The sequence below is a fragment of the Myotis brandtii genome, unplaced genomic scaffold, assembly GCF_000412655.1.
Source record: "Myotis brandtii unplaced genomic scaffold, ASM41265v1 scaffold240, whole genome shotgun sequence".
NCBI classification, from domain to species: domain Eukaryota; kingdom Metazoa; phylum Chordata; class Mammalia; order Chiroptera; family Vespertilionidae; genus Myotis; species Myotis brandtii.
In genome coordinates, this window is record NW_005359064.1 from 3,321,927 (window position 1) to 3,336,663 (window position 14,737).

Sequence of the window (14,737 nt, forward strand, 5' to 3'; positions counted from 1 at the left end):
GCTCTCCCCGCAGCCTCCTGGCCCGGCTCCACTCCTTTCCCTGTCTTGGGTTCATTTCACATCCGGACATCCAACCCAGTCCCTGCTGATAAATCCTAAAGATTCTGCGTGGCAGTAACTTTGTAAGTTTAAAGGAGAGATCATGTTTCTCTGAAGATCTTTAAAGTGCTTCGAAGAGGATGGAGACGCCCTTGAGGACCGTAACGTGCAGGTTTTCAGAGATAATGGATCCCATTTGTACCGAGGGGTAAGGGCAGGCTGAGAGAAAGGGAGGGAGAATCGCTTTACAAAACCAGTCTGACCTATAGGCTCTGAACTTGGGTCCTTACAGCAGCTGTGTGTAATACTGAAGGTTAGAGAAACAGCTGCCCAGATGTGTACAGGTGGTCAGTCTGCACTGTGCTGGCTTTCTCTTTTAAAACAAACAAACAAATAACAACAAAAAAAGGAAGTTAAGTGGTGGGATCCGGGAAGGTGAGAAATAGACTTGACTCCTGCTTCTTCCCTAACATGGTTCAGGCATAAAGGTAAAGCCCTTTGTTTCTTCCTGTCTTTCTTCTCTTTCCAGTGCCACCCACCCCACACTCCCACCCCCAGACGTAACAACTGTGAACAGGTTGGAGTGAATCCTCCAAACTTTTCTCCCAGGAACATCCAAACACCCACTCTCCAAGTTCCTCAGAGCGCTGAGGAGCTGGTGGGCTGTTTCAGGGGTGGGTGAGAGGGCGCTGACTCCTCGCTGGCGCTGGCGCTGGCATTGCCTGGAGCAGGAGGAGGAGGCCACACCTGCAGAGCTGAGGCTGGCCCTGCCCTTGCCCCTGACCCCTGCAACAGTGTCCCCAAATCCAAAATGTATCTGTGTGAGGTTTCCACCGGGTCAAGTGTGTGGTGGAAGCCACTGGCTTATGAAATATTGGCAAATCAAAGCATAAGGAAGTATCTTATCTCCTGAAACATGTTCCTGCTGAGCTTGGCAAGCTCTCGCTATGATTGGCTATTGGTCAGGACACACTGTTGCCACAGTTCTTGGGAATCAACCTGCTTCCAAATTAAGCTACTATAATTCTTTGGAATCTACCTGCTTCCAAACTAAACAGGAAGAAAACAATCAGATTGTTGAAAGGAACACAACATTCTTCCAGGCCCTTCTTAAAAACCACGTCCAGGCTAAAGATCCATGTGGGCCAGGTGACTGCCACATTTGTAATTATGGTCTCGCAGGACCTCTGTCTCCTCTGGATGCGCCTTCATTTAAACTAGCTGGTAGGCGATGTCCTAACTCTGTCTTTTGTTAGCAAATAGCTGAATTTTGCCAAGGAAGTAACCTAATCACATCTTCTTCAAAGATCAGCTATGTGTAAGCAATGATCAGATCTTAAGCCAGTCCTTAGTTCATTAACTATGTGCAATCACTAAGGGCCGCCGTCATAATGAAAGCAGCCTGAAGTCTCGTCGCACACTCTGGACTTCAAGGATGTCCGCAGGTGTGTGCTGTCCCAGAGAAAGCCGGCCCTGTCTTTGTGTCCTGTCAGTGATAACATTCATGCCAACTCTGAAGTTCTTATAAAGCTGATGTATCATAGTTAGCGCAAAATAGCTGATTTTGTAGCTGTTTAGGACATCTTTCCTTTTCTTGAACAAGGAGTTCTCTGTCTAGCGGCCATTGCAGTACACATTTCTACCACAGTAGTCTCAGGGACATAAGCAAGGAACCGAGTTTCCTACAAATACACTTCTACTGCTCGTGGAGACCTCGCCAGGGCTGACGAATGTCAGGGCCAGGCTGACAGGTTGAGCCGGGCTGAGGCAGGGAGGTGGGAATTGAGAAAAGAAAGAAAGACAGGAAAGCGGGATCGGGAGGACTACAGCTCTCGAACTGAAGCAAGTTTATTAGCCATACAATCCTATTTATACACAAGACACTGAATAGGAGGTCTGTCAAGAGGAATGTATTCTTTGTTCCTCTTAATCTCTAAGGGAGGGACAGAGCAGAAGGACAAGTTCTCAGTACAGCATATCTCAGTAAATAGTTACAGACTTCTTGGTAAGCCATGAAAGGCTGTTCTCATTCTACTGATAATCGCCATCCAAACAAGTCTGGGAAAATTGTGAGGGTAAGGGTCCCAGCCTTGCTAGCCCCTTCAGGTGCAAGGACCTTGCCAGCTTACATCTGGCCCCCAACAGACGAAGACTTCCCACGCTGCCTCATTTCTCTGCATTCCTATATTTGCCATCAATACTTCCCTTCTTACCATTGGCTTTGGCGGCAGTGCTCAGCTGACTTATATCCCACCCCTGTCTGTGCTTTATTGCCTCATATGGATTCCTCTTTTTCCACCTAGCAGTGAAGTGTGGGGTTCCCTCCGTCATTGTTTCACTCTGAATAGTTCCTGGGCAGTGTCTTACCCTCAGCACTGCTGACACCAACATGTTTCTCTCTGGCTGTGAGAAACCTCGTTCCTGGGCCCGCCTTCTCCTCCGGCACTTTCAGCATGAACATCAATCAACGGGGTGCCAGATAAAGGCTCTTTCTTGGGGCCTGTGGGGTTTAGCTTTTTTTACTGAAGTAGAGTTCACCTCCATTGTCAGTGTGTTTGTTGCTTTATTTCACACACTTATGTACGTTGAGGACTCCTCAGTTCCCTTGAGGAAAAATCCAAAGACTCTGTTTTCCTCATTTCTGAAAGATATGGCCCTTCACAGTTTTCAAGATTAATTCTATGAAGTCTGGCTTCTCTTACTGACTTGATTTCTCCGAAATGATCTATTTCCTTGAACAGCAAAGCATATTTCCTTGTGTGTTTCTTTCCTTCTAGTACGCTCTTTCCCTTCCTGCTTCCTATGATTGCCTGCTCTTTCCCAGGAGTTCGAGGTGACTGGGGCGTGCTGTACCTAAAAGCAGAATACTAAGGCTTCTTGTGCTCTCGTTTCAACATTGATATATTAAGAAATTGAGAGGGAGGTGGCAACATATTTTAGGCCTTGTGTTAATGGCCAGTGACGTAAATTATTCTACTGAAAGAGAAACAAAAGTGAGTTAGATTAATATACAGGGTGGGGCAAAAGGGGGGTTGTAATTGTTTGTATAGAAAATAATACAACAATAAATAATAATGCAAGAATAAGCTCTGTTTCCCATGCTTACAACTGTAAACCTACCTTTGCCCTGCCCTGAATTTCTTTGCTCATGTGGTAGCTCGTCCGCCCTGCTGTTCATTTAGCTGCAGCAGGTAAGCACTCATGTAGTATTTGTTAAATAGGTTGAATGTGTGTAACATTTCATTTAACCCCTTTTTACGTTGTATATAAGGCAGTCTTGATTTTTGGGTAAGTTGGCACATCAAATCACTCATCCAGTTCCTTGAAAAGAAGGGAAGGATTTAATTTTCATGTCTTCAAAAATTTTTTATGTGTGCTCTCTAAGCCTTTTCTCCAACAACGACCCAGTTCTTGTATAACAGGTAAGAAGAACAATAGCCTGTATGTTGTTTTACAAAATCAAGGCTGACTCTCTTGAGGGCAGTGTGAAGAGGGAGGACCAGAAGTGACTGCCGGTTCTTGCCTTGTCAGAAGTTAAAGGGAAATAAGAACTTTGTACAATCAGCCATGCTAGGTCCCGGAGCATCGGTGCTTACTAAGGTGTGAGCGTGTGTGTCCTATGGGGAGATAGGGGCCCACAGCAACTAGGTCAAAGCTGTTCGTGCCCACAAGACGTGCCATCGGCCACCAGGGCCTGGACCTAACATCCAAGACATGAACTTTGTTCTCCCATTTCTCTGATTTTGTCCCAGCCTATCTTTCACTCAGTGACTAGGTCATGTGTCAGCAGGGGGTGAGGTGCTGTGGGGAAATAAAAAATGTACAAATAGACCCTGGCCTCAGTTGGCATAGATTCTAGAAGGCCTCGTGGGCAATGGCAATGACTCGCCACTTTGGGGGAGAAGCTTGCCGGTTAGGGTCCAGGGCTCCCCTCTGCTGTAGGAGGGTTTGCGCCTGGCAGGGCGGACACCATGGTGCGAAAGCGGCAGCTGGATTTGAAGCCCTGTGCCAGCACTTGCCAATTCTGATCTTATTAATTTCTTTCTTAAAATATATTTTTATTGATTTCAGAAAGGAAAGAGAGAGAGAGAAACATCAGTGATGAGAGAGAATCATTGATCGGCTGCCTCCTGCCTGCCCCCCGATGGAAACCGAGCCTGCAACCCAGGCATGTGCCCTGACCAGGAATTGAACCATGACCTCCTGGTTCATAGGTCAACACTCAACCCCTGAGCCACGCCAGCCGGGCTGATCTTACTAATTCCTTAATGTCCTGAGCCTCCGTTTCCTCACCTGTAATGCTTGTCCTGTAGAGTTCTTAGGCAATGCGCTAAGGTATATAGTATTTGGCACAGAGTGGAACTTGTATCTTTCTCTCTCCTCCTCCTCACAGGGACTTAGCCAGTGAGTTTAAGTTTCAGATGCAACGTTTAGGTTGAGAACAAAGCCAGGCTCTAAATGTAAAGCACAATATGGATCATCCTCGCTGCCCTGCCCACCGGGTCAGCAGGGATGAGACTGTGAGCGAACCCTCTGTAGCATCAGCTCAGCAGAATGTGGGCGTGTTGTTCATCGTGTTGTGTAACCCAGGGACCTGGTTTAACTCCTGAGAATCAGGGCAAAGGTTCAGAGGCTGGTGGCCGTCCCGCTGCTGCCTGGGTCGGGCTCGCATTCACTCAGGGGCTCTTGTCCTTCTGCTGGGAGCCCCCACTGGTGACCCTGACCTGGCAGCATCCCTCGCAGTTGCCTCCCTGGAAACAGAGGGTGCAGAGGCTCTGGTGGCCTAAAGGGAAAGGGGCTGAGGGTGCGAACTGGGAACCCTGCCTCCCTCCAGCCATGAAGCAGCTCTCCTTCCTCTCATGCTTAGTGCTTGAGGTTTGAAGTCCAGAGAGATGACGTCCCACCTCTTTTCCTTTGTAACGGGGGGTCCCTGAGAAGCCACTCTGAGCCTCGGTTTGCTCATCCGAGAAGTGGGTAATACTTAGCAGGTGTTCAGATACGAGCACTTATGAGGCACTAATGTGATGCTAGCTGAATATATTTCAGGCCCGATACTTGCTAATAATCCAGGCTGTTCCCAGATGCCAGGTTGTCGATGAGGCATCGGGATGAAGCACAGACACTCACTGTCAGAGGCCCCTCCTGAAACAGCTGGTAGCAGGAACTTAACTGACAACGTTTGAAAGCTGGTTCCTTACGATACAACCAGTTTTTCATAGAGCAAATTACTTGGTGCGTCATTGAACTTCCACTTATGTTCATTTATAGAACTTCAGTTTAGACAATATACTACGTACAAGTTCTATGCCTCACACTAAGCTAGGCATTATGGGAGATGCAACAAAGAAGGCCTTGTCCATAAAGAAATGCCATGAGCAAATTCCTTGGTGCGTCATTGAACTTCCACTTATGATCATTTATAGAACTTCAGTTTAGACAATATACTATGTACAATTCTATGCCTCACATTATGGGTGATGCAACAAAGAAGGCCTTGTCCATAAAGAAATGCCAATCTAGTTGGGAAAACAAAACATAAATAAATGACTCTGTGGGTGTGTGTCTCTTCAGAGACTCTTTGAAAAAGTGATGTCAATTTTAATTTTCTTCTCCATTTCCAGGCCCCTGACTTTTATGGGTTCACAAACTAAGAAAGTCCTACTCACTCCCCTCATGCAGTCCCCTCGCCCCTTCCGAGTCTCCAACCACAACCGGAGCAGCCGGCGGGGAGTGATGGCAAGCAATCTGAAGGATCTGCTCAGCAAGGTACCAGCAGCACTGTGCCTCCCACCAGGGCTCAGAAGGCCCAGGCTCTTGGCTACTAAGCCAACGCAGAGACAGAAGTGTCCATGTCGTGGCCTTGAAAAGCCTAAGCGGGGGGTGGGGCGGGGGGACCATTTCTAAGTGAAAAGATGAAAGGAAACATTATTGCATCTTTGTACCATAAGAGATTTAGGCACAGAGATAAAAACCTTAAAAACAGCCATCAGTGGATAATGTAGCTTTATTTACTTGACAAGAGAAAATATAGGGAGGCAGCAGACTTTGGAAATCTGTTTTTTGTTATAAAAGCCAGGGAAGAATCTAATGACCTAGATCGCCAAATAAGGAAGATTCGCATGGAGGCTTATGGTAACCTAGACACAGGCGCCCATGCACATGAGAAAAGCATCCAACATGCAGGCTCTAAGAGAGACATTCAGATATGCCACACAAGACTCAGGCTCCTTAATTATCATAGGCGCAAGGTTATTCTTTTTATTTGTCAAAATAAGTAGGTAATTTTAGAAACTATAAATATTATGAAATCTAATCATGTATCTTATGTCATTGAAATCTCTGAAGAGGATAGTTCCCTTGAAAATCTTAACGTCTCTTTTCCCAAGCCAGGACTGAATCATAGACCCCCATGAAGGTCTATCTTGACCATTAGCATTTTATCAAAACCAGGCGGCTCTGCTGAAACTATCATGTAAGCCATGGCTGTGAACGGTCAAAACGGAATCCCCTGCTCATTCTGTGTCTCTGATGTGTTGCGCCCCCCCCCCCCCCCCCCCCCCCCAAAAAAAACTCATCACCAGCGGGCTGGTCACTCTGGTACTGGAGGAGGATGGCACCGTGGTGGACACAGAAGAGTTTTTTCAGACCTTAGGCGATAACACACACTTCATGATCTTGGAGAAAGGACAGAAGTGGACACCGGTAAGCAAACACACTCTTACCCAGCTACTGGGTAGACTTCTTACCTACAAAAGTGAATTCCCTATTTCGGTGTTGATTTGCCCACTTTTAAAATAGACCCTTTATATTCCCCTAATAACTGGATCTACTGCCCTCGAAGAGATTCTTATAAACTAGAGGCCCGGTGCACAAAATTTGTGCACATGGAGGGGAGAGGGGAGTCCCTAAGCCTGGCTTGTACCCTCTTGCAGTCTGGGAGCCCCCAGGGATGTCCAGCTGAGGGCTTAGGCCTGCTCTAGCAGCTGGACATCCTCAGCGCTGCTGCAGAGGCTCTACCCCTGTGGGAGTGCACTGATCCCCAGGGGGCAGCTCCTGTGTTGATATTCTGCCCCCTGGTGGTCAGTGTGCATCATAGCAACCAGTCCTTCCACTGTTTGGTCAATTTGCATATTAGCCTTTTATTATATAGGATATTTCTAGGAAATGTAGCATCTTTGTGAACATGGGCTGTTTGACTTAAAGCAAATAATTCTGAGGGACAAGCTTTGGGCAGCAAGTAGCTACGATCCTATTAAAGCCTGTAGATATGACCCAGTGACCATTCACTGTCTCTGTCCTTAGGAGGCCAGCAAGCCAATGAAATTAGGGGTGTGTGTGTGTGTGTGTGTGTGTGTGTGTGTGTGTGGCTACAGTGATTTAGAAGAGTTAAGATATAGAATAAAGTTTTCTATTTCTGGGAAAACTATAGATTATGGAAAACCCTCCCACAAAAATGTAAAGCAAATATGAAAACATCTTTTTATATGCCTAAATGTCCTTCAAGAAAGGCACATCCTCCGAGGCCAAATTTTTTATGGGAGCCAGAATCCCGACAGGAAAGCAAGCACTGAAGCTGGCTCTCCCTGCAGGCGTCTCACCCGTGGGCCTCCACTGACCTCAGTGACTCAGGGCTTCAGTTTTGATGGCTGCTGAGAGGACAGGAAACAAGGTCTTGGGGGTAACAGAACGGGAGTCAGATTAGAGATGCCCACAGAAAGCAGAGAATGTAACGGTCTCTCCTGAGAGTCTGGCAGACAGCTGTCCTTCCAGCTTATAGGGACTCTTGATTCTAAAACCACTCAAGCCGAAAGTTTAGTTCACAGAGACCCAGGGAGGAAGCATCAAAGGCAGGAGTTTACTCATTAAATTCTCTTCATTCAAACAGCCTCTCCCAGCAGTCCTAGTGACCCAGGGTTGCTGTGCCCCATGTAACCAGCAGGAGCAAATAGGCTCAGAATGGACACTGACCGAGGCCTCAGGGAATCTTTGTTCCTAAAGTTCCAACAAACGTGAATTTACAGTAAAACACAAGACATGAGGACTCCAGGCACCAAATATGAGAGGACGCAGAAATAACAAAGTCAGGCCTGCAAAATCTCAGATGTGGGATCATCAGAGACAGTGTAAAATAACTACACTTAAAATGTTCAAAAAGATATAAAAAGTAATCTAAAGTAATAAGGAACAAGAAGGAATTTTTAAAAACTAGATAGACTTGGAAGAATAAATACAATTTCTAGAAACAAAAAAGATAGCAATTCAAGTAAATGAAAACTCAGACAGGACCTGGAAGATATGTCTAAAGAAGGTGCCTATCATGTAACACAAAGAGAGTAGAAAACTGGAAAGCAGTTGGAGATGTGACTGAGAAGATCTAATATATGCCTACTTGGCACTCTCAGTGTGATAGTTTTTTAAAAACAAAACACAACAGACAAACCATTTTTTAAAATGATAAATTCAACTCCGTCCAGAATTCTTTTTATCAAAAGGTACTATAAAGGAAGTAAAACAATAAGCCACAAGTGGGGAGAAGGTGTTTCCAAGACAACCCGACAAAGGATTCGTATTCCACGAATGTAAAGGACTCACACAAATCAGTAATGGGAACAATAGACAATCCACCAGAAAAATGGGCAAAAACTGGGACAGGCATCTGCACAATAAATGGACAACAAAACACAGGGAAATATGCAGCCTCGTGGGTGACTAGGAAAACATAAGACCACAATAAGATACTTTCCCCACCATTATTAGATTTGATATTGTTAGGCTTTTAAACCTTTCCCATTTTTAAGATATGGAACAATGAACTCTCTCATGCTCCCACCAACTACTATTTAAGACAACTTGCCTTTATCCCATGGAGTTGAACTGAGTAAGTCCATTCCTAGACATAACCCAGCACAGGATACCCAGCATGTGCTTCCATGTAAATACACATAAATAAACACCCTGTTGGCCCAGCCGGCAAGCTCAGTGGTTAGCATCTATCTATGAAGCAGGAGGTCACAGTTCGATTCCTGGTCAGGGCACATGCCTGGGTTTCAAGCTCAATCCCTAGTGGGGGGAGCACGCAGGAGGCAACCATTCAATGATTCTCTCTCATCACTGATGCTTCTCTCTCTATCTCTCCCTCTCCCTTTATCTCTGAAATCAATAAAAAATGTTTTTAAAAATAAATAAATAAAAATAAACACACTGTTGTATAATCATCAGTTGGAATACTCTTCTGCTGTGAAAATGCATGAAGTACAGCTACAGACATCTATGTGGATAAATCTCATCAACTATGTTGAGTGGAAACATATTTTCTTATCTTTCTTTCCACTCTTAAGAATTAATGAAGACCCAAATAGCTTTGTTTCTTATATCAATAGAACCTATAGATACTCATCAATCAGGGGTTCTCAACCGGGGAGTATGTTGCCGCCCAGGGGACATTAGGAAATGTTTGAAAGCTCTTTTGGTGTTTACAACTGGGGCAGTGGTATACTAATGGCATCTAGTGGGCAGAGACTAGAGATGCGGCTAAATATTCTACAATGCACAGGACAGCCTCTACGATGAAGCCCCGGAGTGGGTGATTGCTGGGATGCCGAGCTAAAGTATAGGGCGGTGATGGAGTGTATGGAATACAAATACTGACAGTTCAAGGAGAGGCCTGAAGCCGCTCAGTCTAGTAGTGGCCTGAGTGACATGTGAGCTTGGGTTGGAGTCTTCTCTTTCTTCTTCTTTTTTTAAAATATAGATTGTACTGTTGCATCTTTTTTTAAAGCATCATTCTTTTTTAAATAAATTTTTAATGATTTCAGAGAGGAAGGGAAAGGGAGAGAGATAGAAACATCAATGATGAGAGAGAATCCTTGATCGGCTGCCTCTTGCATGCCCCCCACTGGGGATCCAGCCTACAACCCAGTCATATGCCCTGACGGGCAATTGAACAGGTGACCTCCTGGTTCATAGGTCAACGCTCAACCACTGAGCCACGCTGGCTGGGCTGGAGCCTTTTCTTGACTTCCACTTTTCATCCATCTTCTCTCAGGGTGGAAATGTGCACCTCCAGCCAATTAGATCCTACCCAACTTGGAAGTGTGTTTTTTTAACCAGTGAGGCCAATAGAACTTTCGGCCCAGAAATAGCCACCAGGGGTCTCCCTTCTTCAGTCTAAATGCCTGAAGCCTGTGAGGAAGTAGCTGCGTAAAGCTCGCTCAGGAAGCGGTCAGGGGGCAGTCATTTCCTCCTTCCTCGGTCAGCAGCACAGAGCTCCACAGGCCCCGGGTTAGATCACACGCGGATTAGCTTTGTTGGCACATCTTGATGTTGATTTAAGGCCAAGACTCAAGGAAGACATTTAGGGAAAGTAAGATAAAACCTTTCATATAGCAGGAAGGAACACAAGGCAATAAAAAAGAGTTGTGGCAGGATTATAGATGAAAACTCCTTTTGATTCTGTAATCTTGTTTTTTTAAAATGTTTCCTAAATGATGGAGAGTTTGCACCCCCTAAAGTAAAGAGGCTGCAAGGCCTCTTGGGCCTGAAACATTAGGCAACAACCAGGATCTCTCTCTGTGTGTGTTCTGTGCAGGAGGAAAGTGTAGCTTCAGAATGAAGGGTTTGAGTACTTCAAGGAGAACTGGTTTTAACTTCAGATATAGTAGATTATTGTCATTATGAACCTAACAGTCATAGCCTCAACTACTCCCAACCCCGGAGGGTCACGCGACTTGGTAACTCTATTGATTTATGTACATTTGAATCCTAAACACTGCAAGATTCGTGTGAGGGGCAAACCCACAGGAAGCGTAGCCCCTGGGTCTGGCATTTGTCCCCCGGGACAGCTCTGTTCTCTTGTTTCTTTTCAAAGCTCTTGGTGGGGAAGATCATATGGCAGTGCTGTTTATAAACACTTTCTCCTCCCAACCTGAAGGCTCTATGATGTTTTGGGGAGACTGCATGTGGATACTGTAACCAAACAACTTTCCCCAGGAAGTCAGGGTTCCCCCAGGGCGGTTACTGGAAAAGAGGGGGCACCCTAGGAAAGTTCTCACACTGCCCCTCACGGTAGCCATGTGATTCTGAGACTCTGCCCAGAAGCCTCTTATCAAATGGAAATAATGCTGCCTGTTTCTCTTTGAACAGACTGTGTCATAGTCATGAGACTGTCCATGTCAGACAAGTAACTGTGGTCACCCCCGGTGACGAGCGTGACTGCCTCTCAATACCATGTGTCAACAGCACAGCCATTCGCTGATGTCTGGGTCCTGAAACCAAGGCCCCGCCGCCGAATCACAGTCATCCGGAGCCACCAAACTCAGGGGATTCAGGAAGGATACTTTCTTAGGGGTGTGGGCCTGGTAGCCACATAAGCATTTTGCTCTGCTAAAAACATTCCTCAAATAATTAGCAGCTTAGTCACTACCAGATTTTAAACCAACAGTGTCTAAACTAGCATAAAACCAGAATTACAGGACGTGCATGTCATAGCGGGATGCTCCTTACATGTCTTCCTCCCTTACCGTCTAGAGTACTAACTACATCACCGCCCGCCAGCAACCGAAGAAATCAGGAATAGCAAGAGTCACCTTCGACTTGTACAAGCTGAGTCCCAAGGATTTCATCGGCTGCCTCAACGTGAAGGCCACCATGTATGAGATGTACTCAGTGTCCTACGACTTCCGGTGTACAGGGCTCAAGGCCCTGGTGAGGTAACAGACTTCGGGGTCAACTGAGGGGTCTGGAAACTGCACTTGGCTCGGTCCCCACCACCCGTCCCCAGGCGGCCTGTCCCCTGCTTGCTCCTCTGCACTCCCAGGCCCAACCCCTCAGAGGCCCGGACCTGACCTGTACCCACTGAAGTTCACGCTGTTCACATTGTCATGCAGCAGTTTAAATCAAAAAAAATAAAACCCCCCCCCCCCCCCCGCCCCGCTCACCGGCTCCCCTTCGCACACCCAAGGCCTCCAGAATAAGCAAGTGGCTGAAGGATAGGACATAAGTGTACTCTCAGGAGCACAGTCTGCCTACTCAGCTCTTTCTAGCTGCTGAACAACATTGGGAAGTGGCTAGTGGAAGGGTAGTCCCGGTCAGTGTCATCAGCATCCCCTGGGAGCTCACCAGAAATGCAGAGTTCCAGGTCCTGCTCGAACCTCCCGGGTCCTGTATGCTAGCTAGCCTAGGCAGGATGGGCGGGGGGGAGGGGCGGGGGCGGGTGTGAGCATGCCTACTCTGAGCGCATGTTTGGGGGGAAGGGGTTGTGAAAAATTCCCACTCCATCTGTTCTTCACGGGCTCGGACCTCCAAGCCTGACGCGTGTCCCTGTCCCTTCTGTTGCAGGAGCATGCTGCGGTTCCTGTCCCACGCTGCCCAGGTGGCCGGGCACTTCCTCATCTACGTAGGCAAGCACATGCTCCAAGTGCTGGGTGACACAGAAGAGCAGACTTCTCCCGGGTTGCGCTCCAGGCATAAATTCACGATTGGATAGGGTTGCAGTTTGAGGAGCTCAGCAGGCCTTGTTCCTTTGCAAATGACGAATTTTGAAGATGCTTATGTTCACTTATGCATTATACACACGTGCACTTGTAGGCTGTCCATCACTTCTGCTCTGGAGTGGAACCCAGGTGAAAGGAAAGGGGCCGTGAAGCAGATGCCGGAGCGGGAGGGGAGGTGTAGGTGCCCCCATATAGGGAGGAAGGGACCCAAGAGCAGGAATGTCTTGGGTGGCTGAGGAGCAACACCACATGCATTAGGCCCCTTTGACTCCTCACCTCCTGCAATAAACCAATCACAAGAATTACTTTTAATGTGTGTAATACTTTCTGGTGTCTCTTTCATCTTCCAAAAAAATAAAACTTTCATTTAGAAGCAAAACTCAGCCAGAAATCTTTTGCTAACAGATATAATCACTTTTGGGGGGGGGGGTAATCCTCACTGGAGGATACTTTTTTCCATTGATTTTAGAGAGAGGGGAAGTGAGGGGAGGCGGGGGGGGGAGGAGAGAGAGAGAGAGAGAGAGAGAGAGAGAGAGAGAGAGAGAAACATCGATGTGAGAGAGCCACATCAATTGGTTGCCTCTCCCACGTGCCCCAACCGGGACAGGGAACCTGCAACCCAGGTACATGCCCTTGACCAAATCGAACCCTTCACCCTTTGGTTCTCAGGCTGATGCTCTAACCACTGAGTCGCGCCAGCCAAGACAATATAATCACCTTAAAAATATATGTATTTTTATTTATTTCAGAGAGGACAGGAGAGGGCGATAGAAACATCAATGAGAATCATTGATCAGCTGCCTCCTGCACACCCCCTACTGGGGATCAAGCCCACAACTCAAGTGCAAGTGCCCTGACCAGGAATCGAACCTCCTGGTTCATAGGTCAACACTCAACCACAGAACCACACTGGCCCGGCAATATCACTTTTAAGTCTTTATTAGTACTTGGTGCAGCAGGAATAACGAGCTGGAAAATGTGACGGTGTGTGTGTGTGTGTGTGTGTGTGTGTGTGTGTGTGTGTGTGTTTTAGCGTGGGTCCTGAGTGAGCTCAAAGGAACCCAAAAGCTCAAGGATGGTCTTCAAGCAGCACTTTCAAGCCTTTTTCTTAAAAAACAAGCAAACTAACAAAATCAACTTCCCACCTAGACCTGATGCATGATGCCAGTGGATCATGTCTTCACTCCCTAATGTCACTGTGTTCTCAGCTGGGGCCCTCGGCTACAAGTGACAGAACTCTGACTGAGGCTGCCCTAAACCCAGAGGCAGCCAGGAGAGCAGCGGGCCGAGCTGCAGGCACAGCCAATCCGGGCACTCACAGGGTGGCCAGGAATCTCTTCCTCTCATTTCCCTGAGCTGGCGTCACTTCCCGCAGGCCCTCCTCACATGGAAGCAAGATGTCGGCTGCTCTGGACTGCCTCCAGGGAACCCCTGCACGGCCCCTCACTGCGGTCACTGCAGCTGGTGACACACAGGGACACACACCCGATCCTGCAGACAGGGAAGGCCAGCCCCAGCCACATGGGGCTCCCCAAGGAAATGGGGGTAGCAGATGCCAGGAGACAAATCACCCCCTGCTCAGATTTGTGGGTTTCCTATTAAGAAATGTTGCCGCAGGCCTGCCGGCGTGGCTCAGTGGTTGAGCATCAACCAACCTATGAACCAGGAGGTGACCGTTGGATTCCCAGTCAAGGCCCACGCCCGGGTTGCAGGCTCGATCCCCAGTGCAGGGCGTGCAGGAGGCAGCCAATCAATGATTCTTTCATCGTTGATGTTTCTATCTCTCTCTCCCTCTCCCTTCCTCTCTGAAATCAATTAAAAAGTACATTTTAAAAATGTTGCCACAAATACCTTTCTCCTTTGCTGGCTGACAGCTCCCACACAGTAAAGATACTACAGGCTGTCCCGGAGCCCTAGAGGTTCCCTGCACCCCAACCATTTCTGCGGCTCCTACCCCCTGTCAGACCTTCCCCAGTGAGCCTAGCTGGTTCCTCCCTTCAAACACAGCCCAGAGCCCCCCTGCATCCGGAGCCAGCGTCCACCCCAGTCTTGGGCTGGCTCTGTGTGCAAACTGCCTCCTTGGGGCAGTGGGCCGGGAACCAGGGAACCAGTGGCCCGGGCAGGGGGCAGTGGGCGGGGGCAGTGGGCCGGGAACCAGGGAACCAGTGGCCCGGGCAGGGGGCAGTGGGCGGGGGCAGTGGGCCGGG

General features: G+C 47.7%; 1 protein-coding gene across 1 annotated transcript; it reads left to right on the forward strand.

Moving 5' to 3' along the window:
* Positions 1-5,613: 5,613 nt before the first annotated feature.
* Positions 5,614-12,842, forward strand: CIDEA (cell death-inducing DFFA-like effector a). The gene is made up of 4 exons (XM_005866906.2): positions 5,614-5,819; positions 6,609-6,741; positions 11,566-11,747; positions 12,376-12,842. Exons 1-4 carry the CDS (start codon positions 5,629-5,631, stop codon positions 12,521-12,523), a joined length of 654 nt encoding a protein of 217 aa, XP_005866968.1. The 5' UTR covers positions 5,614-5,628; the 3' UTR covers positions 12,524-12,842.
* The last annotated feature ends 1,895 nt before the right edge of the window (positions 12,843-14,737 follow it).

What these genes read in the sequence shown, in the direction of transcription:
- CIDEA (XM_005866906.2), top strand. Translation starts at nt 5,629, where the DNA reads ATGTCAATTTTAATTTTCTTCTCCATTTCCAGGCCCCTGACTTTTATG. An exon ending in AAGGACAGAAGTGGACACCG is followed by an intron (nt 6,742 to 11,565) that starts GTAAGCAAACAC and finishes CTTACCGTCTAG; the next exon opens with AGTACTAACTACATCACCGC. An exon ending in GGGCTCAAGGCCCTGGTGAG is followed by an intron (nt 11,748 to 12,375) that starts GTAACAGACTTC and finishes CTTCTGTTGCAG; the next exon opens with GAGCATGCTGCGGTTCCTGT.